Source organism: Terrapene carolina, unplaced genomic scaffold, assembly GCF_002925995.2.
Source record: "Terrapene carolina triunguis isolate 2854851 unplaced genomic scaffold, T_m_triunguis-2.0 Scaffold180, whole genome shotgun sequence".
Lineage (NCBI taxonomy): Eukaryota > Metazoa > Chordata > Testudines > Emydidae > Terrapene > Terrapene triunguis.
In genome coordinates, this window is record NW_020664531.1 from 8,869,140 (window position 1) to 8,893,476 (window position 24,337).

Sequence of the window (24,337 nt, forward strand, 5' to 3'; positions counted from 1 at the left end):
TTGAAGCAAACTGTAATCCTGTATATGATGGAAACCACTCAAGCCAGGGGGTGCTGCCGCACTCCCAGCACCCCTAGTTCCAGCACCCCTGATTATGGTGATAGTAGAGAGTCAACTATTCTACTATGAATAACAAGGTGTTCTAGCTCAGGGATTATCTATGTGGAGAGGACCAGAAAATTGAGTTTATGATTAACAGGAAAAAGATTAAGCTGCAATATAATCGAGATGTATAAAACAAACATCATGTAGAAGTGGGCACCATAAAACTGTCTGAGAGGAGAATATGTTTATAAACAAAATAACGCAAGTACTGAAGAAAGGACCAGCAATTTAGGGGATTGTCAAAAATCCTTTAAGCAATTAGCAGGGGACAAGCCAGAGAAGATGAATGGACCTGAACAAGACACGTTAACTCGCGATCAAAACTGTAATAAGGAGTTGGATTTAAATTACCCCGAGATGCCCGCTGTATTTGTGAAAGGAAGACACAGTGAGGTTAGTTTAAATGAATTGCTATCCAATGTGGAAACTCTATGGCAAACTGTCCTATCAATAATCATTAGGCCCAACAGCCAGTAGCAAAAAGTCTCGTAGGATTCCATTTTCCTTTGTCTTGCGTCTGAAGAAGTGAGGTTCTTACCCACGAAAGCTTATGCTCCCAATACTTCTGTTAGTCTTAAAGGTGCCACAGGACCCTCTGTTGCATTTTCCTTTGAGTATTCTTAAAGAGATCTTTAACATATAGCAATCCACCCAAAATAGTTTAGTATCAAGTCAACAGTGATTAACATACTGTAGCCGCAAAAAAAGGACATTAATTCCAAATATAAAATGAATAGCACTGTATTAATGTTTATTTCTAATTACAAGAAACAGAATATCAGTCCCTTATTTGTACAAAAATACCTGAAAGATTACAATTATGTTCACAAGCCAAAAAGCTATTTACAGTATGAAGCAAAGCATATTGAATAAAGGTTTTGTCTCTTAAGTTAATACCTTTTGCATTCCCTGAAAACTTTTAACTTTATTCCATTTTACAGTTACTAAAATCTTGCATTGTGACAATATAATTTACAATAAGCAAGTCTCGCCACTGGAAAGGTGCATTGATTGGTCAGACTGTCAGGTATTTAGTGCAGAAAAGATAAGACAAAACATCTAAACTGAGGCACGTGTTTCTTCAAGAGTAATTAACAAATAAAATGTTTCTGTACTTTAACACCTATTGTAACATAACTTAACTAGTAACTTTATTACCAAAATGGTTTGGCATTTTCCTTCTCGACATATTCAAGATTGCTACATGAAGTATTTATTTAGAAAATAAAAATCACAGGCAAAAAAAGATAAAAATTCAACAGGCTCCAAAACAACCCTGAGCATCCCCTTTACATTCATGTCATTTAAATACAAAAATAAGAGTCAAATGTCCTTCAGTCCTTGGTATTCTAAGCTGGCAGCCAGCTGAACCGGCTGGAAAAGTTTAAGGTGGTACTGACTATTTTCCAGCAGAAAGAAAAAAAACAAAACAAAACAAAACAAAAACACCAGTGATCTGCTCAAGTAAGATTTCTGCCACTTGGAAAGTGGTCACTTTCTCAAAACAGTTCACGTTAGCTGGGAAAGGTACAAAATACTAAGTCAACCATCTACATACAAAATCATGATTCATAGTCAAACTTTCATTCTCAAATTAAATAAAATGCAAGTTTTATAAATATGAAACACTGCAAATGCTAACTGCCTATTGGAAAAATGGATGAGACTAAACTATGTAAACAGAAAAAAAAACAAAAAACCTTAAAACTACAGCATAAATGGTCTTACTGAAATTGGTGAATATAAGAATGTAATCAATACAATTTTTTTTCCCACTTCAGAGGGGCCAAATAGAAGCATGCAGAGTGAAGTCTGAGACTTAAGTTAGCTTAATTTCAAGGTTTTAAAATACATTTTAACTGACTAAAAAGCAGGAACACTCAATTCAGTATGTACAGTTAAAAATCCAGAAGTTTTCACTACAAACTAAATCAAGTTTCTTCATTTTTATATGTAGACATTACATGGAAAAAAAATACTAGAATGTGTTCTGTAAACTAAAATACAGTGTTTCTATACCATTGACATAGTTACAGCTGATATGGATGACTCGGGCAGGTTATAGTTTTTGTCTTAAACTATTCTCAACACTACATGAAGACCTAAAGGTACAGAATTGTTCTTCCTTCTTTATCCTTTCAGGTGGCTAGGATTTCAGCAAACCCTGTGACAAATATTAATTAGGGTGAGATCACCATAGACTAGCTGGTATAAATCATTTACTGTCTTAAGAGAAAACAGTTCTGCTCACCACAGTATTCTGAAAGTTACCAGGGTGAAACACTTCTTGCTATGTATAAACTGTGTGGAGTATTTGAAAATAAAGTTAATTCAATAGTACCTCCTGTACCTATTGACTATCTTGCTAAAAGAGTGACAGTGATATATGCAGTACGGCAGTCCAATGAGAGCATTCAACTTGTACTTACCTAGCTTCAATACTGGTTTATCAACAGAAGGGAAAGTGTTATTGTGTAAACATTAAATAATTGATTTAAATATTAACAATAATGTAGCTCTGATGATGAACCAGCACTAAGGCAGGATATATACTAGTTTACAATAGATACTGGTATGCATTATTGTGTCTGTCACAAATACCAGTTGTCAAATGGATGTTGCCAGCAGTAAATTAAAAAATGCCAGTCATAGTTAAATGGATTTCCAAACCCAGTTTGCACGTTCCTCATCATGTAAACTTTCATGACCCTACCAAAAGCAAAAGGGGTACAAGTTCTTTTAAAGCCCTATACCCTAAAAGAGCTTTGCTACATATCATTGTTACTGTAAGTAGACTATCTGGAAAGACAGCTCTTTGAAACAGTCTGAAAATTCAAGGAGATATAAAGCTAAAAACACTGATCTTTTGTCATAATAAGTAGACTATCAGTGTAAGTACTTTTCCCCACACAAAAACAGCTGGTTCCAAATCCAAGTGTGGTCATACAATTTCATTTAGGAATAGTAAATTTCCTCAACAAAATCAACAGGCTGAAAAACCCAAACCACCACCATCAGTAAGTAAAAAAGGTTCAAACATTTGTGCATAGAGTCTGACTAATACAGTCTTTGCATGACTGGGTACCACTAATATGCCACAAACATACTACAGCCATTATGCTAAAAGTTAACAGTTTTAAGAGTACATATGGCGGTATGTTCTTTTAGAATTGTATTCACACTGCTTCTTCAAAGAGGAGAGAACCTCAGGTATCCAGAGATGTTTTGTGACACACGCACACACACTCTTCTGGGTTTTCTTCTAGATCCTTTTAGGCTGAAGCATTTCATACATTTTAGGGTTTAGATTAATACCCAACTCTTGCATGAATTTAAAAGCCACATTAGCTCCTAATATAGGCTGCATACAATATCCGAAACAAATAGGAGTGCAAAAAAAAAAAAAGTGATCAATACAAAAAGTTAACACACTAGTCTTAATTGTCAAGATTATCCCAGGGCAAGAGTTCTTTTCAAAGATTTCTCTTCATCACTTGTTTCTGTTAAGTGGCCCAGCCAAGATAGATTCCAGTTTTGTTTCAAGATTTGATTATGATTTTACATACCCTCCCGCCAAATTTTTGGGATGCTGGGACACTCAGCAGCACTCACTCTTAGGTGTTGGACAAACCAGTAAATCTTGGTCTGTTGGCACCAGTTGAATCCATCCCTTTCAGAGTCCCAAGGTGCATATTTTTAAACCAACTTACACATCTGCCAATTCCCCAGCGTCAACATTCTCTTACAATTGTTCTTCTAGCAAATCCAGTCTTCCAGCAAATCCAGTCTTCAGTGAGTGTCAGATGGAAGGTCATAAGGCCACTCGGATGCAGTGGTGTTTGAGTTTGCAGGGCAAGACTCCTTTGTTTAGTTGGTAGAATTCAACAAGCTGAATTAGGTCAGAGAATTTGGTATTCCCATCATCGAGGCTGAAAAATATCTGTCCATCATCCTCACACTAGGGAAATAAGAAGTCCTTTCCAAATTAGGCAGCATATTAGAATACCCAAGTATGGCAATAAGTTAAGATTCTAGGTATGATCTCATGTAAGAAAAAATAAGCACAAATTACAGCTTGTCATTTAGGAGCCTGTGATGCACAAAACCCCTTATCCATTTTGGTTAAGTTAAAAACTTAATAGGTCTCAAAATAGAAATATTGTTCTTAAAGTCACTGTCACTATACCAGTCTCATCTAAGGTAATTTGCCCCCATAGCCTGAAGTGTCCTTAGAGATTCATAAGTACCAAGTTCCTGCTTCGCCTGCACAAACAGCTCCAGTAAAAGTCCTAACCAGCTTACAACAAGTATTGAGGTAGGGCTTTTATTTGTTTTTTTCACTCACTGGAGAGGTGTGGAATTGTAACCGAATGACTGCAGAGACCAAACATTCACAGAGTTTCCTGGCACTTTCCACCACCTTAGAGTATGTCTACACTTCTCAAGTTGGAAATTACACCTCCAGTTCAGAGACATACCTGCACTAGCTCTGAGCTAGAGAGCTAAAAACAGACATATAGCCATGGCAGTGTGAGGAACTAGCAGCCCAAGTACGCACCTATGGTCTTTCATTGGCATATACTCAGGGTGGCTTGCCCCAACAACTGCTCAGGTCACCATGAGTACATATTCAGGTACACACTCAGGGAAGCTAGTTCCTCTCTTCCCCCCAGCAGCTACACTTCTCCTGTTAACACACTAGTTTGATCAGAAATAGTGCGAGTATGTCTCCTCGATCTGGAAATTACACCTTCAGTTCACAGTGTAGACTCCAGCTGGGAAACATCTCTTAAAAGCACATATTTTGCTGTACTAAACTAAACCAGACCTTCCAGAAGAACCCCAGATACCAGGAAACAAGTTCTGCATTTCCATCCGTGACTCAAACACTGTCAAAGAAGTGTTGATGGGCTTTTGGTGCCTCAGTTTCTGAGGGCTCAAACAACTACTAATGGTCCAACTGCCACAGGTGCTAAGCACCCACAACTCCACTGAAAGAAACGTTCCTTAATCCCAGCTAGAAAAGTTCTTATGAGAGTGGATGGCCAGGGGTCTTGAAAGGTGTGATAAATTCTCTACAGGTTTTCAGTCAACTGTCCGCCTCTCCATTAAGTAAAATGCAAAAGCCCTACTCAAATAATTGTTAGCTGATTACTGTATTTGGGAGACACAGGGCTTGGCTACACTTGCAGCTGTAGAGCGCTTTAAGTTAAACCAGCCTTCGGAAAGCGCACTACGGAAAGCGCTCCAGTCTGTCCACACGAAGAGCTGAAAGTGCACTGGTGTGGCCACATTTGCAGCACTTGCAGCTGCATTGGGAGCAGTGCATTATGGGCAACTATCCTAGCGTTCAAGTGGCTGCAACATGCTTTTCAAATGGGGGTGGGGTGGGGTGGAGTGTGACAGGGAGTGTGGGGGGAGACAGAGTGGGTTTTGGGGTGCTGAGAGTGTGCCAGCATGCTGTCTTGTAAGTTCAGACCACTCCCCCCCGCCTCTCTCTCACTCACTCAAAGCAAACATTAGCTGTTTGTTTTTTTCCTCAGACCAGATAAGCAGCCGGCACTCCGAAACGGAGCTTTGAAAGGGCACTTCGAGTTCACAACAAAGACAAGAGAGGCCACTTCAGTTAAGGGGATTATGGGACGGTTGTAACGTTACTTCTCGTTTACACTGGCACTGAAGCGTCTCACCCAATATGCAACAGCTGTTAATCCTCTCGGGGAGGTGGAGTACCAGTAGCGCTCCAGCCAGGGAGTCAGAGCACTATACATGTCTTGCCAGTGTGGACGGGGAGTAAGGTAGAGCGCTCTGAGAGGCTTTATTGCGGTATAACGTGCAAGTGTAGCCAAGGCCAGAGAAGAATACTAGGGTCCTGTAGGTTAAGAGCGACTTGATAATCATTTGATCTAAACATTTTAGGCTGATTGTGTAGATATGCTAGTCTCATTCAAGGGTTTAGAATGTCTTTTGGCTAGAGGGCATTTATTTTTTGAGAAACTTCGGTTTTAACTTACAAATTCAGGCCCCTAATTCCTCAGGTAATCATAAAAGCAAAAAAAGAAACAAAAATCCCTTTCCACAAATATTCTAGTATTAGCCTTCTTGCCATCAAAAGAGTGCAATGGAGATAAAGGTAACCAATTCTTGTGGTTTTAATCAGCTGTAGAGATCATAGTTCTTTGCATCCGTTCTATGCCTTGATTCTGATGTTTATGCTAGCAGGCAAAGCGATGACCAAAAGGATATTTTTAGACAGACTGAAAAATGCCAAAAGAGAGTTCTGTTTCTGAACACTGTCATTATATTTTATTGCACTAGTAATTTATGTCCATAAATAGTCCTCTATATACACTGACAAAGGTTTTATGAAGAACAAATAGAATGAGAAAACTATTTGGTCAACACTTACCGGTAAGATTTGGAAATGCTTGATTTTTTGATGATGACACAGTGTAAGCACAAATGCCTTTGGATTACTCTGGCTGTCCCGGAGGAGAAACAGCCTAGGAAAGACCATTTTCTTTTAGTACAAACTTGAATAATGTGACTCATTTGCTCTAAAATCAGATCTTTTGTCATTTTGTACTCTCTTTCTCCTCCTCCTTCAGTGGTGTTAAAGGGCAATTTCTTACATAGTAATTTGCTCTCTTCGAGTTCTTACCAACCCAGGTTCATGCAACGCTAGCAACAAGCAGAGACAGGGCAAAAGAAATGTGATTATGTTACTTCACCTACATACTCTATGGGGTTTGCTGGCTCTGTAATTGGGCTTTCCATTGCCAATAACTAAGCTCATGAAGAAAATATTCTTGTTTGGGCTCCTATAGGATGATTTGGAGACAAAAAGAGATGAAGAAACTACCTCTCTTCTCCAGTATCCTATGCTAGCAAGACAAATGGCACTGTGATAGCAGTAGCTTTTAGATGAACAGGTATAATTACTCAGAAACAATGCAAAGAACTCTCTTAACAGTGACTACACATTTGCAGTTTCCATGCTACAAAGAGGTGGAGAACATATGCAAGCACCCGTAAGAGCATTTTTCCTCCGTAAAATTAGCTGAAAATGTACTCTGGGAGGCGGGGGTGGCTGCAAAGGTTTACAGTCACATTGCATTAGTGTACTTCATTGATGTCATTTCTAATGTGACCCCCATTTCTTTCATGTGACCCTCAAATTAGGTAGCCAGCCAACCCAGCCAAATGGTGAATTGTGTACTTGGAGGAGAAAAGAGCTCCAAAACTTTAGGCATCTACTCCAAGAATTCTTCTTCATTTAGCATTCCCCACGAAGTAGACAAAAGGAAAACTTCTTCATACAAAAGGAAATGAGAGAACACCTTAGGTAATACACTCGAAACGTGACAGTTGCCACTCAGCTTGTGAGGAAGTCAAGTGTATTTCTGGGCAGGCCTTCTAAGTAACCAGTATGCCAGGAGCAATGTTTTCCAGGGTTGAGCTGCAAGAACTGTCTAGAGTTCCAGGGACAAAAAGAACACATTCTAGCTTCTTGTGACCGCTGAAATAAACTTCAGCGCCATACACCTGCACTGCAGTGATCACTGTCCCATCTGTTCATTGCATTTCTGCAGGCAAGGGAGTTACGCCACTGCTGAAAAACACTCATGTCAGAGTACTCCTCTCTCCTTGGATTATGATTGTATCTATGGAGCTGAGAGTCGATAATACTTCTATAACAGGACCCCTGTACAGCCCTGATGCTTGAAGAAGAGACGAACAAGTGCCAGAAACATCAGCTGAGCATACTCTTGACTTTCTGGGACATATTTGAGCTATAAAAAAGACCTTCACCTCTTTCCTTATGGTAACACTGTATGGTGCTTTGGTCAAGAATGTGACTAGCAGGGAAGCATTACATTCCTAAATCCCTGTAACGTAGAGCCCGAGGTATCTGGGCAATATGGCACCCTGAGGACCTGAGCCACCATTAGCTGCCCCACCACAAATGAATCCTAACCTAGCTTCCATGGTGAGTAGATTCACTTGAACAGAAGGTAGGCTCCGGGGTGGTGCCAGAAATGAGGGGCTCAGGGTGAGGGAGGGGGCTCCGGGCTGAGGGTTTGGAGTGCGGGAGCGCGCTCAGGTATGGGGCAGGGGTGCAGGAGGGGGCTCATGGCTGGGGCAGGGAGCTCAGGGTGGGGGCTGCAGGCTCTGGGAGGGAGTCACGGTGCAGGAAGGGGTTCCGATCTTGGGCAGTGGATTCGGGGTGGGTGTGCATTCTCTGGGAGTGGGTTGGGGTACGGGAGGGGGCTCAGGACTCGGGCCGGGGGTAGGAGTGCAGGAGGGGGTGAGGGTTCCGGGCTCCGACCGGGCGCCGCTTACCTCAGGCAGCTCCCAGTCGGCAGTGCAGTGGGCTAAGGCAGGATCCCTCCCATCCTGGCCCCGCACCACTCCCAGAAGTGGCCACAATGTGGCCAGGCGGCTCTGTGTGGTGTGTGCTGCCAGCGGTGCGTCTGCAGGCGCCACCCCCCGCAGCTCCCATTGGCCATGGTTCCCGGCCAATGGGAGCTGTAGGGGCAGCGCCTGAGGGTGGGGGTAGGCACACGTGGACTCAGAGCTTTCCTGATCGCCGCTGCGCCTAGCCAGGGCTGCAGGGACAGCTGACCGACCGGCTTGGCACTCTAGCTTCCCCCGCAGTGGGGCAAGCCGGCGGTCACGGCTCCAGCCCCGTAGAGGGCACTGAGGCTCAGGGCTTCCGGCCTGCGGGGTGAAGACTTGCCACGGTCCAGATGAAATTAAGCAGGGGGCTGGATCCGGCATGCAGGCTGGAGGTTCCCTACCCCTGCTCTAGAGAATGAAAGAGGCTAAGATTTTATGGGACCGGACAATTGTCACAGACCGAACGGTGCAGGCAAACACAGCGGACATAGTTGTTGTAGAAAAGACAACCAACAAGACTTTGTTAACTGATGTTGCCATACCAGCAGACAGAACATAGAAAAGGAACATGAACAGAAGATGGTGAAGCATGAAGAACTTTGCCACGAAGTGGAATGATTATGAAAAACTAGTACATGGTCAATTTCAGTGATCACTGGAGCACTTGGAGTGACCCCCAGAAGGTATGAATGAACAGCTCAAAGACACGTTACGGGAACAAGACATCATGATGAGTGACCTCCAGAAAACAGCACTCTTAGGCACAGAGAATTTTAAGGAAAGTCAAGGGAGAATGAGTACTTTTGAGCACTTACAATGCTGGAGTACTGCAGAGGGTTTAACCAACTCCTGACTATCCAAACCTACAGTCTTTGTTCATGGTCAGGGGGTGAAATTGGTGGCTCAGGGAGTGAAATTTTAGACAGTTGCTTTCTCCTTTTTCTGCATAAAGATCCTGTACATTGTAAAGACTATTTGTTTTTAAAAAAATCTCTATGATACTGAGGGATAATAATAAATACTTACCCATCCACAAGCCCTTGCTGTTTAATAATCCTGTGGGACTCTTCCCTAGAGATCCTGCCATGAAACCAGTGCTGTGTCCTATGGATAACTGAGCAGGGATGGGGGAGAGAAGGGGGAAATGGTTAATAGCATCAAGATGTATAATAAGTATTTATATCTAGAAAATTATGTATCAAAACTTTTAAAAGAAATGTGTATATTGTTGAAGGTATTGAAGATTTGTTAAAGACTGAAATCTCTTCAAAGATTCCAGTAAAGTCTGAGGTGTCCAATGACAGACCTGAGATACCATTTGCATGTGCTTTAAATCAAGGTATTTTATTGTTTATAGATACAACATATGCAATTTTGTTATAGCACCGAGTTCCACAAATTCCTGAAAAAAATTCTCCCTGGAGGTAAAACTTCTTGATATATCACATCCACATTGAGACCAGGCAAGGAAAGTTTAACACCTTCAGCCATTTGAGTTATAGAATGAAAAACACCTCCCTTTCATCCTTCCAAATTAAAGATACCACAAATTTAGAAGTGACTAGACAAAGATACCTAGTCCTCTATATGGGATTTTAAAATACTTTAAAATGTATTCCTAATTGAAAAGTTATTCCATATGAGACAGAGGGCATCTGCTAAAGTTTTAGCATTGTAATATGTTTGAACAATAGTAACAAAGGTGAAAACTCCCCTCATCCTGCACCCTCACCTATATGAATGAAGTAAAAACTTTAAATCTTATATAAAGCCAACATTAAGGAGTATGAACTTCCCCTTTAAAAACCCAAGGAGATTAAATGCAAGATACTAGTGCATCATTAAGATTACAATCTTAACAAGACATTCAACTTGAAAAAAATAGTCATGTTTATGAGCAACCAATTTTTTGTTTGTATAGTAATAATTAACGATGATGTAATTTTAAAATCCTATTTGTTACTATTTACAGAGCATAACAGTATAATACAGGCATTGATCATGCTGAAAGAAGAAGTATCTGACTGTTGGATTTGATCCAAACTGTGCAAATATTTATGGGTCTAGATTTGTATAAAATTTAGATTGCAAAATTTAGAATTGTAATCAAATTTGAGTGCCCCTTTAAAAGGAGAAGTCCGTCCTCCTATGGAAGACTAATTCTTAGTCTCCTGACTTAAAAATGTTTACACTTGCTGGCTTTTACATTGCATTAAATTTTTACTTATCCTGTCATTAGCGATAGAACAGAATTTCACCTTAAAATTTAAAACTTTTAGGGTGTCTGAAATCAGGATCTGATTTTCACAGCTTTGGGCTCCATTTCTACATTAAACATTAATTTGCTTTGTCCCAAAAAGGTCTCTGCTACTATGTAATACAAATTTACCTGTGCTCAGTGTGGAAGGATGGAGTGGACTCTGGCTACCTAAGATGTTCATTCTTGTGCTGCGTTTCTGCAGAAGAAATTAGTTAGCATTAAATCCAGTCTGAAACCTTGACTTGAGAGAATTAGAAGACGTGCAGTACAGATTTAATATACAAGAAACTGGGGCAGGGAAGTTTAATGCAATGAAGAGAAAGAGAAATGCAGCTCTGAGGGGAGGGGGGCTAGTCTACAAGCAGAGGCCCACTTCTGTTGACTTAAAATAGAAGCTGGGTCTTAATTAACGAAAACTCAACATGTAGAAAGGAAAAAAAAAGACCTATCAATATGCTTCTGCCCAGTCAACACACTATGTATTCAATGAAGCAAGATGAGTCTGTCTCCCATACAGCGAGCACCTACTAGTGCTTCAGGTAATAACTTCTATTCCCTAGCGGACGAGTGTGTGGGAAAACTTGTACTGCAGCTGTCTGTCCACATGACACTATAAACAAGTTACATCAGTTTTCATTCCAAGAGGTCCTGCCTCTTGTATATTCTGCAGTTAAACTTACTGGGAGCAAGCCATTAGTCACAGCCCCAGCCTCTTCCATGTGGGGAAGCATTTAATTTGACATATTCCTCCTCAGAGACTGGCTTTGCAAACTGGCAGTAAAGTTCTGGTGGGTCTGCTTTCCCCCTCAACCTTCCTCTGGACACTAGGGGGACAGAGAAGCAGTGGTAGAAGGTTGTTGTGAATGTGACAGTTACACTCAAGATGGAAATTGACTCTTTCATATCTGCATGCTTGCAGCGTGAATGTTTCAAGTCCGTGCTAAGCTATACTGTGACCATCACTGCATTAGCTTCATAGCGCACTGCGTGTTCCAGCTCTCAATGGGCACTTGTTAAATACGAAGAGAAGATCATTACCCTCCAAGCATGGCCTTCTTCCAAAGCGGCACTCTGTGCTTCAGCAGGATTTTCAATAACTCTTCCTATTTGTCCCGAAAAATCCATTGCTACTAGTGAGTTTTCAGATACACTTCTCTGAAAAGGAATTTTCACTTGTTTCAAAACCCAGGAAAGTTACAATTTAAGAAAACAGTTTTGCTTCCAGATCTTTCGTTGATTTCAAGAATATTCTTTTGCAGTTAATGGTATAGAAAATACAAACCAGTTTAAATCCTTGATTCTAAGAAATTCACAGTACTATCATTATATGGAATTTGTTTTAATGTTGTCCCCAAAAAGGCTGGGTGCCAAAACTGCCCATCTTTTCCCCTACCCCACAAAACCCCCATGTTCTAGCTCCTTTCATAGTGAGCTAACTCCACTGCTCCCACCAGACAGATGAGGTGCTGCTCTTCTTACAGCCAGGAGAATGAGGGCGCTGACTTTGGACTGTAACTCTAATACTTTCTGGAGCACAGCACTGTCACCAAGCTGCCCCGGGAAGTATACATGATCAAAGAATCAGATATATATGTTTCTAATTAAAAAACCCAACAACAACAAAAAAAACAAAACAAAAAAAAACAAACACACAGGCATAGTACAAAGCAGTGAAAGTACAAAAACTCTTTCCTCTTTCAGTTACTTTGACTTACGGGGAATTCACTTGTACAGAGAAAAGAGGCATGTACAAAATATGAATCCTAAAATACAGCTATCAAAAAGAGGGAAAATGGAGCAGGTACTTTCTCACATTCCCTTTTTACTTGTGGAATTAATAAAAACTGCTCCTGGACAAGGCTCCTAACAACCAGTCACATTCATGCAACTGCAGTTAGGAATAAGAAGTAACTCAATTTGTTTTGGGGGGAAAAAACTCCAGATGGATTTGGAAGTGTTTGGAGATTGAGCATCATTATTGACGGTGATGTTTACCTTGCATACAGGCAAACATAATTGAAGTTTGTACTTATGGACTTTGAGGGCTAAAGCTTATTTCCATTTAAGTCCATTTCTATGCACGCAGGAGCAGACCCTAAAAATTGTAGGACCCTCTTTTGGGGATTGTTGTGGATAGGCTCATTGGTGGCTTCTGCTCAGTGCACAGCAGCAGTTAAAACAAATAGGATGCTTGGGTGTATTAATAAAGGAATAGAGTCTCATCTGGGAAGACATTTCATGAACACCATTGAACAGTGCAAAGCTTTCTAATTCAGAGAAGTATGAATTATCACGTAAGCCACTGCAAAACTGTTACACAAGGATGGAGGACTGGCAATCTATTTAAAAGTAACTTCAGTACTTACAACTGGAGTGGAGAAGTGGGGAAGCACGGTCTTTCTCTGCTGGGGAATTCTGTAGTTCTGGTACAGTAGCATTCCATACTGTAGATGGAAGGAAAAGAAACATTCAACTGCATCTCTTTATAGCAACTATTGTAATGCCACTCGCATTGGAGCGGATACTGTATGCTTACTTCGGTATTAGAAATAGTCCTCGGGCAAACTAGATTACGTAATAATGAGCACGGGGCAGAAGAGGCAGCCAAACGTGCATGGTAAGTTTATCACAAGGCTATCACCTCCACATATATAAACTAAATACCCATGAATAGCTTTATCCACACACCCAAATATGAACCATACATATGCACATGCAGATCAGCTCTGCTTAGCAACTCCTGTTCATCAGCCACCACTTCAGAATAGCTCAAAGGCTCCCACTACAGTGTTATTCATCTTTTAGAGAGAAGCCCACAGTCAGTTTTTGCTGATCCCTTGGATTCCCCAGTCAAAGCGGATTTTGCTATAATTTTAGGCAGAGAACACACTGATGCCTGTAAAGTTTGTACAACTGATTCAATTCTAAAAAGATCACTTTCAGCTACTCAAAACTTTTGAGGGTGAAAGTTGGCAGATTCATCACTCAGAGCAAATTATTTTTAACAGTTGAGTGAAATTGATTAATTGATTCAGTTATTTGGGAAGAGAGAATGCACACTTTCATCTCCCCTGCCACCCCTTTTTTAATAATGGGACTTAAAAATAATAGCTCTAAGCCTTCTGTGGTTGGTGTTAAGAGATTAAAAATTTGGCAGGGAGATATACCATAGGTCCATATGTGGCTTTCAGTGGTCTTGCTATGATTTGTCTAACTTACAGGGATTTTTAGAGCATACTTAGTGCATGAACCTATGTAATGAGTTCTCTTAAGAGGTTGCAAATGTTCTACTGGCTTTGTGCCTACATAGTTCCAAACTGCACAGGGGGCATGATGCAATTTTATGTGTGGAATGAGCGAGGCTGAGCTGGAATGGAAGTATGCCTCTGATAATTGAAGTTCTCACAGAATTGAGGGGAGAGGAGCTGGCAGTAGTATTCTTCTACCTCCTCCCACCAAAATACCCTTTAGAGATCACAGAAAATAAAAAAATAGATATTATACATTTGGATTCTTTTGGGAATAAACATACTGATTTTAAGCTTTCCAGTTCAGTTTTGACTTTAACGTTAGTGTTACTGTATCTAAATGTACATAATTAAGTTATTTCAACAGGAAGTAACAGTGGTACTGTACTTCAATCTCACATACAAAAAGGAGACATTGAACTATAACTATGTTACTCATCATGCATGACAAAGGTTACATTCATGTGTAGTTACGACTGTAGAAAAATATGATAGACTATAATAATACATGTTCTTATTTGAGAATCAGTATTTGACCATGCCTTCCACATGGCTTTTAATCTTAAATAAAGGCTTCAATTTATTCCATGCCTGGACAGTTAGCTGATCAAAATTCAGTAAAAAGTAACTGGAGACAGAACTGTGCTAGTGGTCATTAAAGAGACACTTGCAGCTCACAAGCCTAAGTCCAGGAATCACTGGTGTAGATGTAGCATTTAATGCGTCTCCTGTGGCTCTTTTGCAGCACATAATATTAAAACAGTGTGATTTAGCCACTGAGGTCTGAGTATCCCTGATCTGCACAAATCAGATACACATTTTGTATTCAGGTACAGTCCAGGATACAAGGAACAACATGCACATCCTGGAGTACATTTATCTAGTACAGCCTGTTTTGTATTCACTTACAAATGGGAAAAGGATTTTCTGTACTGTAATTTACAGAGAATTGTTCTTAAAGATTAACGGGATAGATAATTTGGAAAGCATTCAAATCAATGAGTTCTGATTTGGAAAATGAGAGCTTAATGCAATCAGGGCACAGAGAATGGACTGAAAAGCTGCAGTTCCCCTATGTGCATGTGTGATAGAGGAACTTCACTACTGATGCAAAAGTGACTTTGATAAAATTATTATAAATTTACTCTTCTAATGTTAGGTCATTACAAACTTGCCTGTACCTTTACTGAACCTTAGGAGATAGTTATCACTACTTTCATGCATATGGTGCTTGTAGAAAAGTTCCTCACACGCATATATTTTTTATTTATTTAATTATATGAAATGTCCAAGCTAAGGAAACTCCTAGCAACTCTGTTGACTGTCAACGTGACAAACTCCTCAAGTGTCCAGGGAGAGAAAACCACTTTTATTACCCCTAGGGATATTTATACTAACTCTGAAATGCTATTTTAATTCCTATTTTGCTTTATTTTTTTATACTAATATCTTACATGCTATGTTTTGAAAAATGGATGTAAGCTTGGTTGTTGTGATTGGTGCTTGGTATAGAATATCTGATAGCAGTTTTTAATTGCAAATTGTATACTGCAACTGGTAAACGCCATTTGGCCTACAAGGCATCTAAACCAGAGTATCTTATCACAGAACAGGACACATCTGTTGTCTAAAATGTCAGTTGGAAAAGAAATGGTTTATCTCAAACAACAGACCTTGCAAAAGAGTTAGGTCCTGACTTCAAGAGGATGTTAACAGCAAAAAGAAGTCACGTATAGGGATGTATTATCAGAAGCGAAAAAGTTGTTAGTAAAGAGAATTATTTCACAGTCATTCTAAAATCTTGCTCCTTGAAGCCTTAAGAAAAACATTTATACTTGAGAAATATTTTGTAGACAACCTTTGTTTATTTCTTAAATGTTGAGATGGCAAGCCCTGGTGAAAGGTAATTCCTAAAATCATTGCTATGTAAATAGTAAAATGCTTTTTGTACTATCATGGAATCCAATGACCTTGTTAAATTGATTACTGATGTAAGTATAAAATATTTATATTAATGGGGATTATTTAGCAAACTATCTGGCATACTCAAGCAGCAATTCCCTCACCCAACTCAGGAAGACAAGAAGAATCATCCCTGCAAAAATTGTTATTAAAGAAGTTGATGATTTTTCGTAACTATTTAAGCTAAAATCTAAGAATTTATTTAACTTTAAGAGCCTATTTGGAGAACTAAAAAACTTCTATGCAAAAGAACAAGAGTGTTTGCACTTTTAAAAAAAGAATTTCAGTTCCTGTTGAACTTCTCTCAGAAACACCTGGATAAAAAGGAAGTTAAAACTAACCTTTAAAGTTATCTAAGGTTTTCCTGCCACAAGAGAACAAAGACAATTAGATGTGTGTTGCATGTTCATTAAGCATACTGCGTATTCAGAAGCTGAAGGTGTAACCATAACCAAACCCTGAAGACATGGAGCCAGTGAAAGGATGACATCAGCCAACTTTGAATCTAAACAAGCCTGAGAGATGTTTTCTTAAAATGTCATGAAAATAGGAAGGAGAAGATTATAAAAACTCTAAAGTGAGCCCCCAACACACACAGCCACAGCCACACACAGCCAAGAGATTAGATTTAAAAACTCTTGTAGTGATTTTATTGGGATATGGAAATGCTCTTTTAACTTAAGATGTTAACAGTTTCTCCTGGTAATCACCAAATAGTTAGACCAGATAGTTCTGGAGTGGAGACAGGGGCTAAGTGTTGGGTATGTCTATAACGCAAAGAAAAACCCCGTGGCTGGCCCGTGTCAACTGATTTGTGCTTGCAGACTCAGGCTGCGGGGCTGTTTCATTGCTGTGTAGACTTCTGGGCTCGAGCTGGAGCCCAAGCTCTGGGACCCTCCGAGACCCCAGAGCCTGGGCTCTAGGTCTCTGCTGGGTGGGAGGGTCCCATAGCTCAGGCTCCAGTGCAAACCCGGAAGTCTACACAGCAATGAAACAGCCCTGGAGGCCGAGTTGGTTGGCATGGGCCAGCCCCAGGTTTTTCTTTTCTGTGCAGACATTCCCATTGATAAACAGAAAAATAGTGGGAGTTAACTGGATTTAGGATTCTTAATATTCGTTAATTGGTTGTCTTAAGACAGATCCATAAATGGTTTCTAAGTAACTGATTTAAATCCTTCCTTTGATTTATTAAGATTTAATAAAGATTATAATTGGGCAGAGTAAATAAAGTGTTTGTTATTCCTAAAAATCAACAGGACGCACCTGCCTTGCAACAAAATTTTTGCACATTTATAAACAGTCTTGGTTTTCTAACAATACACTGAAACTAGGCTCACAGCAACTTTGGGAATAAAACCTTGGTCTCAATTTATGAAGAGAAAAGTGGCTCCACCAAAAGAGGGCCAATTCTCAAGGGTGCAATATCTACTCTCTACGAAGTGGCACCCAGAAGAGACGGTGTGTTGTGTCTTTTGTTTGTTGTGTTGTCTTTTGTTTTCTTTTCCTTTTTTATATAATAAAATAGCCAAGGTTAATAATTGTGATTATTTTGCTTGGCTTTAATAATGGTGCCCCTAAAGTATGTAAAAGAACCCCTGTGACTTAGGGCTTGTCTACATTACCCGCTGGATTGACGGGAAGTGATTGATCCAGCGGGGGATGTGGAGGGAGGGGGTGTCGATCTATCACATCTAGTCTAGACGCGATAAATCGACCGTTGAGCGCTCTCCCGTCAACTCCGGTACTCCACCAGGGCGAGAGGCGCAGGCGGAGTCGATGGGAGAGCGTCAGCCGTCGACTTACCACAGTGAAGACACCGCGGTAAGTAGATCTAAGTACGTCAACTTCAGCTATGTTATTCATGTAGCTGAAGTTGCATAACTTAGATCGATCCCCCCCCTCCCAGTGTAGACCAGGCCTAAACAGTGGAAATCACATCCCTGAGTTGGCACCTAGAGAAACAATTCATGACAGCTGGACTACAATAACTTGTTTCTCAAGACTAAATATTTTTAGTAATTTGGGGGATAAAAATTACATGGCACACAACACAAATTTAAAATTACCACTTTCTACCCCACTCGTCTGGAAATTAGCCAGGACTAAAGACCAACCAGACAAACTTTTGAAACTGAGGAGTGAGTCTGGGGATAAAAATGTTGCAGAATAAGGTAAATATGCTACTGTGTACTTTCTGTGTACTGTGCAATACTTCCTGGTAAACATCATGTGTGAGGGACTGTTTGGCCACTGATAACTGATTACAATAGAAAGTGATAATGTTAACCTCAGAGGTTGTAGAATTATCCTGCAGTTAAGACAGTGCCACATTCCTACCAGAGCACTGCAGCCTGTAGAGTTGATACTGAACTTCCTATTTAGCCTCAAGAATACACAACGTTGGCTGACCCCAGAATCAAGTTGCCCTTTTGTTTATGACGTGACATTGTGTATGGAGATGCTATAAATGCATTAACTAGAATCTAGGGCATACATTTTCAAATGTGACAAGTTATTCTGGGTGACTCTTAACCCACCTTAAAGACCTCTGATTTTCAGAGTGCTGAGTACCCACCCTCTGAAATCTGGCCCTTCAAGGTGTCTCAGGAGTTGGGCACCCCTTCGTCACTTGTGAAAATTTAAGTCTAATGAGACAACATTAAATTTGTGTTGCCTGCCTGGATCTGAATTCTTATGCATCCACCTTACAATATTCACATAAAGCTGTAGCATAGAAATTGAGAGTTAGCATGGAGGGGAGGCTTTTCATGGATGAGACAGTAGAGAATTTATGTTGCCCTTGACAAAAGTGAGGCTCTGAGGTTTTGAAAGCCTCTAGGGTCTTCTCCTCCAAATGAGATTTTCAAGGTGGAATTTATAAAGGGTACTTCTACAGATCTGTAGATTCTAACCGATCTCCTCCTCGATGGGAGCCAGACAGTCCATTGCTTCTCTGCTACAACACAAAAGATTGTTTCCCACTGTGGTTTCTCTCCACAATACCCCACCCCAATACAATCTATCATACAAGACTCTGAACTACACCACCACTCTGCCAGCCAAGTGAGGAAGCTAGTACTATTTTTGTCAAGAGTATACTGCTAAGTCTCCTTCCATGCACCCCTGCCAGTGAAAAACATATTCACTCCTTGCTCTCAGCTATACATACTCTTGACCCAGGTCGGATGTTGAATCATATTTTATTAGAAGCCACACCAGTTAAACAAAAACACTGCAAAAAAACACTACCGTTTTTAAAAGAGAATTTGCCTCAGGAAATAGAAAACAAAAATTCTGAACAAAATGGCAGAACAGGACACTAGACAGTATCTTGTACTAGTTAAAATCACTGCAAGTTAATGAGCCTAAATACTTGACCTAAACTCTTGATATTCTTTTTTTTTTTTTTTTTTAGATTCTGCATTGACATGATGAGTTTAAAACTAGTGACTGTTTCAATTTTTGAGGCAAACATATACTTCATATTTTGCCATACCAGGATTGTGTTTTACTTATACATGCAATGAATACAATCTAATGCTGTGGTTACAAGATTCTGATTAAAAGCTGTATCCAGTATTTTAATTTCCAAAATGGAATTATCTGCTGCAGAATATAGTTGACCTTGGGATACGTAAGTGAGCAGTTCGATAAGAGTAGCTAGGGATTTCTTCATAAAAATATTGCCTTGTGTATTCAGTGCACAACGGTATGGGAAAACTGAAATCTCTCAAGAATATGAAGACAGCTGCAGACCTAGCCTAATTTAGGTTATGAGAAAGTAGGTACCTTGAGGAGTCTAAATGCAGTCATCCAACAGGTTCTGCTCTGCTCATCTTCAGCACACAGCAACCTCAATTCCTTAGTTTCATTTCTCACTCTGTTGGGCTACAAAATGGAAGATGGAATTAAGTTACGTTTAACAGGAAAGCAACAGCACTTGACATATACTGTATAGGAAAGGCAGGCACAGAGAGTAAGAAAACGGGAAGTATTTGCCAAGAAAATACTCGTTCACACTGAACTTGTGTTCCGTGGAGACGAAAATATATTTGGAGAGAAAAGTCTAGAACCAACTTCCCTGACTGGTCCCCAATAAAAGGAGAGTGATCAGTTTGTAACCTTTACCATTTTACAACAGTCTGCCATTCTAACTTCTTGTATCCAAGGTTATCAAGACACTGTATAATTTAAGTAAACTAATCCTCAAAATAACCTTGAGAATAACGGCTTTGTCAGCCCCATTTAAAGATGGGACTTGGAGGTAGAGAGATGAACTGACTCATCTAAGGTCAAACATGAAGTCTGCAGCAGAACTGGATGCAGGGACCAGATCTCCCAACACTCAGTCCTGTGCTTTAACCACACCACTCAGATACCACTACCTTATTGTTGAGTGATTTTTCCTGCCTTCTTACTGTTCATGTTAAGATTAATAAAATACTTGGAAGTATTTTTTGACCACCTACACTTGAAATAAGGAAGACTGTGGGTAATTTAAAACAAAAAATGATGGGGGTTTATGTTTTTGATAGGTAAGTTTACCTGACAATTATCCATTCTAACAGCTCCTGCTGTCCCCTCTGCAGATGGCAGAAGTATTACTGCTGGAGCTACTCACACCTCTGCAGACAAGAGGCCAGAGAATGTCAGGCTTGCCTTGTGAGAAGCTACATACATTGCCTTAGAGAGCCCCATATCAGAGGGGAGGAGAGCTCTACCCCCCCCCCCCCAATGCCTATATAAATGGCTTTCCCTGGTTAACTCAGTATGTCTCCACTAGCCATCATTCCTTACCTGGGGAGAGAGTCTATTTCTAGCCAAACAGTACTTGCTAGTAAAGGGACAAGTTCATAGCAATGAGGAACTCCTCTCTAATGCCTCCACCACCACAAACCCTTGCAACTCATCAATAAAAGCAGCTCCCAGGCCTGTCTCCTCACTCCTCCCCTCAGATTTTCTCCTGAGGCCTGTTAGGGTACATCTCTACTACCCGCCGGATCGGAGGGTAGTGTTTGATGTATCAGGGATCGATTTATCACGTCTCTTCTAGACACGATAAATCGATCCCCGAATTGATGCCTGTACTCCACCTCGGCAGGAGGAGTAAGCGAAGTCGATGGGGGAGCTGCGGCGGTCGACTCGCTGCCATGAGGACGGCCAGGTAAGTCGAACTAAGATACTTCGACTTCAGCTACGCAAATAGTGTAGCTGAAGTTGCGTATCTTAGTTTGAATCCCCCCCCCCTCCCCCCAGTGTAGCCCAGGCCTTACATGGAGGCACACAGTAGATAACTTTATTTTCAACAGTACACAAATGACAGACAATTGGATTTGGGTGCTTTAAAAAAATGTTACCAGACACGTTGGTGACAACAATGAGAAAGCGGGGTGCACACTGAGGTGTGTCTATACACAAAAGTTGTACTACTTTAGCTATGCTGGTTTAGTTAATATCAGTACAACCCCTAGCATGGAAGGCATTATATTGTTAAAAAGTATTCTGTCTTATTCCCCTTCCCATATAAGCATAAACTATACCAGTAGGAGTATCTTTATCCTGATATAACTGCAACTACTCTAGTGGTTGAAAAAAAAAAATTTATTTGTAAAAAAAAAAAAAAAAAATCATCTCCCTAACTCGCATGGTTATACCAGTACAAAAGCTGCAGGTAGGCCAGGCATAACAGTTAAAAACCGACCCCATATACTTTACTCTTCATTTTTCAAACTGACCTTCTGCTTTAAAGTAAGTGCAAATAAGCTGCCTGTTATATTGGTGCATTTACCTCTGTTTAGAGTGTGATCCTCTGCTATGTAATTTGGGCACTTGCTCTCATAAGGAGCTTTCCTTTTCACAGCGATTAAGGTATGAAAAGCAGAGGCTATATGTGAATGTCTGGAGCGAGTGTCTGAACATATAACCCCAAGGCCATCCAACAGGCTCACTACCTGACAGCAGTTAGATGATTTTGTACTCAAACCTGCCAGTCCAAAAGACATACCGGGTTTTCAAAGCACAGAAGCACGGATACTTAAAATACACCCACATGGAAACTGAATGTCCGTGACCCTCAGATTATATATTTAAAGCTTGAGGGGCCCTCTCATGTAACTAACATCAGAGCTTCTGAACCCCAGAGTAATACCCAAGTATGCAATTCTAGGTTTTCCGTTGTGGAACCTCGTGAGGGCTTGTCTGCTCAATTATTTGAAAACGCCATTGACTTTTACATTTAAATAATCTTAAAGTTTATAGCATCATTTAGACAAAATCACTATATTAGTAAATGCACAACCTCGAACAACTATCACTGCTACTTGATTTGCTACTGTGCAAAGCTTTATCCATTACGGTCAGGCTGTGCTGCCCTCCTACCCTCACCTTCCCACTGCCTAGTATCAGACTCCAAAAGTCTTTCTGAAGTCTATAGGATTACTTAGTGAGTAAACTTCTACACATGGTGAGTAAGGGTATCACAAATTTGCTAAAAAAAAAATGCTAATGATTTCAGTTCCACCTTGGGAACAAGTTAATGAGAGGAATTACCTTTACACAAAATCCATAGTCTGCAGGAGCATTATACAATTTCTTGCCTGCTATCAATGAGAAGATATTGCTGTCTTCTAGGTCAGCTAACAACTGCAAGTGTCTTGGCTCCTGTGGAAATATTGTCATTTTAAATTGTAGGATTAAACATGAAACTTTTCAGGGCCAGCCATACCTTCTCTGAAGAATAACATCCATCAGAGGGCAGTGTATGCACATTTAAACTGCCTCTCTCTAAGCACTTGAAGTTTTATTTAACATATAATAAAATGAACCGTTTGACCTTTTCAGATTGGCTATACGTTTATAAATGTAAAGCTAAAATTGTTCTCAGGATGCATACTGACAAACTGATCTGTATTTCTGAGATATTTGCTTGCAAGGGAAATACCATGAGACCAAAAAAACCCCAAAACAAAAAAAAGTACCAACCCCCGCAAAACTACACAATAGCAGGAGAAGGGTGGGGGTTTATGCTGAAAGTTGACAAACAGTTACATTCTGGTATGATGAAATGATGCGTAAAGCTGGTTTTGCCTTCTACAGAGCTATATTGGTTCTGATTAATGTTAATTTGTTTTTCAAATTTAATAATTCAGCCTTTAGTTTCCATCTAAAATAAACCCATAAGAAGTTCACTTATGAAGCAAGTGTTTTCTCCCAAATCCCTAAACTCTCATTTAATGCAACTTCGGTAGCCACTTATATATTTTTATATATTAAAAACACATGTATATCTGAGTATATTATTATTATTATAATAAATAAATTCAAAGATGGATATTTCAAGATGAAGGGATGTAGCAACCCAGGTCTTGTTTGCTACTTGCCCATAATTTATTTATTGTTTTGCATCATCTCTTTTCTTAAAGAAAACTCTGGGGAAACTTTTAAATTAAAAAATCTACTGTAAGTAGAAATTCATTTTACATACCAACAATTTTAGTAACTCAATTCTTTAAAAAAAATATTACCTTTGAAGTTCCTTTTGTGGAGCAATAAAGTCCTGATCTTCTCAAACACACATATAACTTTTTCCATGATTTCCTACCCAACTCTTTCACATGCAAGAAACCTTGAATTTCAGGGCAGCTACTGGAGTTTAAAAAATTCTGTGGAAGATGAAAATTAAAAATATTAAGTTATATGATTATGTACCATAAACATGGACAGAGCTAGCACCACACCTGTAGCAAGGAGCAGTCAGTCACAGTCACTGACTTAGACTTGAATGTTCCCTGGTGAGAGCTGCTATCTTCTTTCAAAGCAAAGTAGGTCAACATGCACTAGGGAACTTTTGGTGTCCAGCAGCTGGGTCCACATGGACAGTTAGTGCGTGGCAGGCTACAGCGTTGTAGAGTTACACCCCAGCTTGCCATGCACTGTTAGTCTAGACACACCCTTAGTTACACTTAGCACATTGGCATATTCCTGTTTACCAGGCAACAAGCACTGAGGTCTTCCTTGCTCCAGGTGTGGTGCTAGCCAATACAGAATGTAACCATTCTTCCATACCGCTATTCCTCTTGCACTGATGAGTACAAACTGATATTTCAACCCAACATTTACACAACATAGTCACAGGCAACTTATTAATTCTAAGAAACTTGCTAGCCACTAGAAATGTGCCAACAAGTGTAGCTTGGAAACAACTGACTGGAATGCAAAACTTCATCCAGCAAATTTAGATAATGAACAGCCAATTTATGGATTATCCACCTCAGATTAATATCCTGTGTACCCCCTTCTGCCCCCCCTCCCCCGGGGATATGCACAGGCAGCAGAACATTTCACACTCAGTAACTCAAACTAT

The 24,337-nt window shown here is 40.1% G+C and overlaps 1 protein-coding gene across 1 annotated transcript in view; it reads right to left on the minus strand.

The window, feature by feature from the left end:
• Positions 1-3,843: 3,843 nt before the first annotated feature.
• Positions 3,844-24,337, minus strand: part of LOC112117076 (growth factor receptor-bound protein 10) — a 193,279-nt gene continuing 172,785 nt past the window's right edge. The window contains exons 9-17 of the mRNA XM_026654111.1: positions 23,499-23,636; positions 22,525-22,635; positions 19,765-19,863; positions 13,132-13,209; positions 11,804-11,920; positions 10,895-10,961; positions 9,532-9,619; positions 6,515-6,608; positions 3,844-4,063 (exon numbers count right to left, since the gene is read on the minus strand). Of these exons, the coding sequence (XP_026509896.1) occupies positions 3,917-4,063; positions 6,515-6,608; positions 9,532-9,619; positions 10,895-10,961; positions 11,804-11,920; positions 13,132-13,209; positions 19,765-19,863; positions 22,525-22,635; positions 23,499-23,636 (939 nt within the window). The 3' untranslated portion in view covers positions 3,844-3,916. The remainder of the gene's footprint in view (positions 4,064-6,514; positions 6,609-9,531; positions 9,620-10,894; positions 10,962-11,803; positions 11,921-13,131; positions 13,210-19,764; positions 19,864-22,524; positions 22,636-23,498; positions 23,637-24,337) is intronic.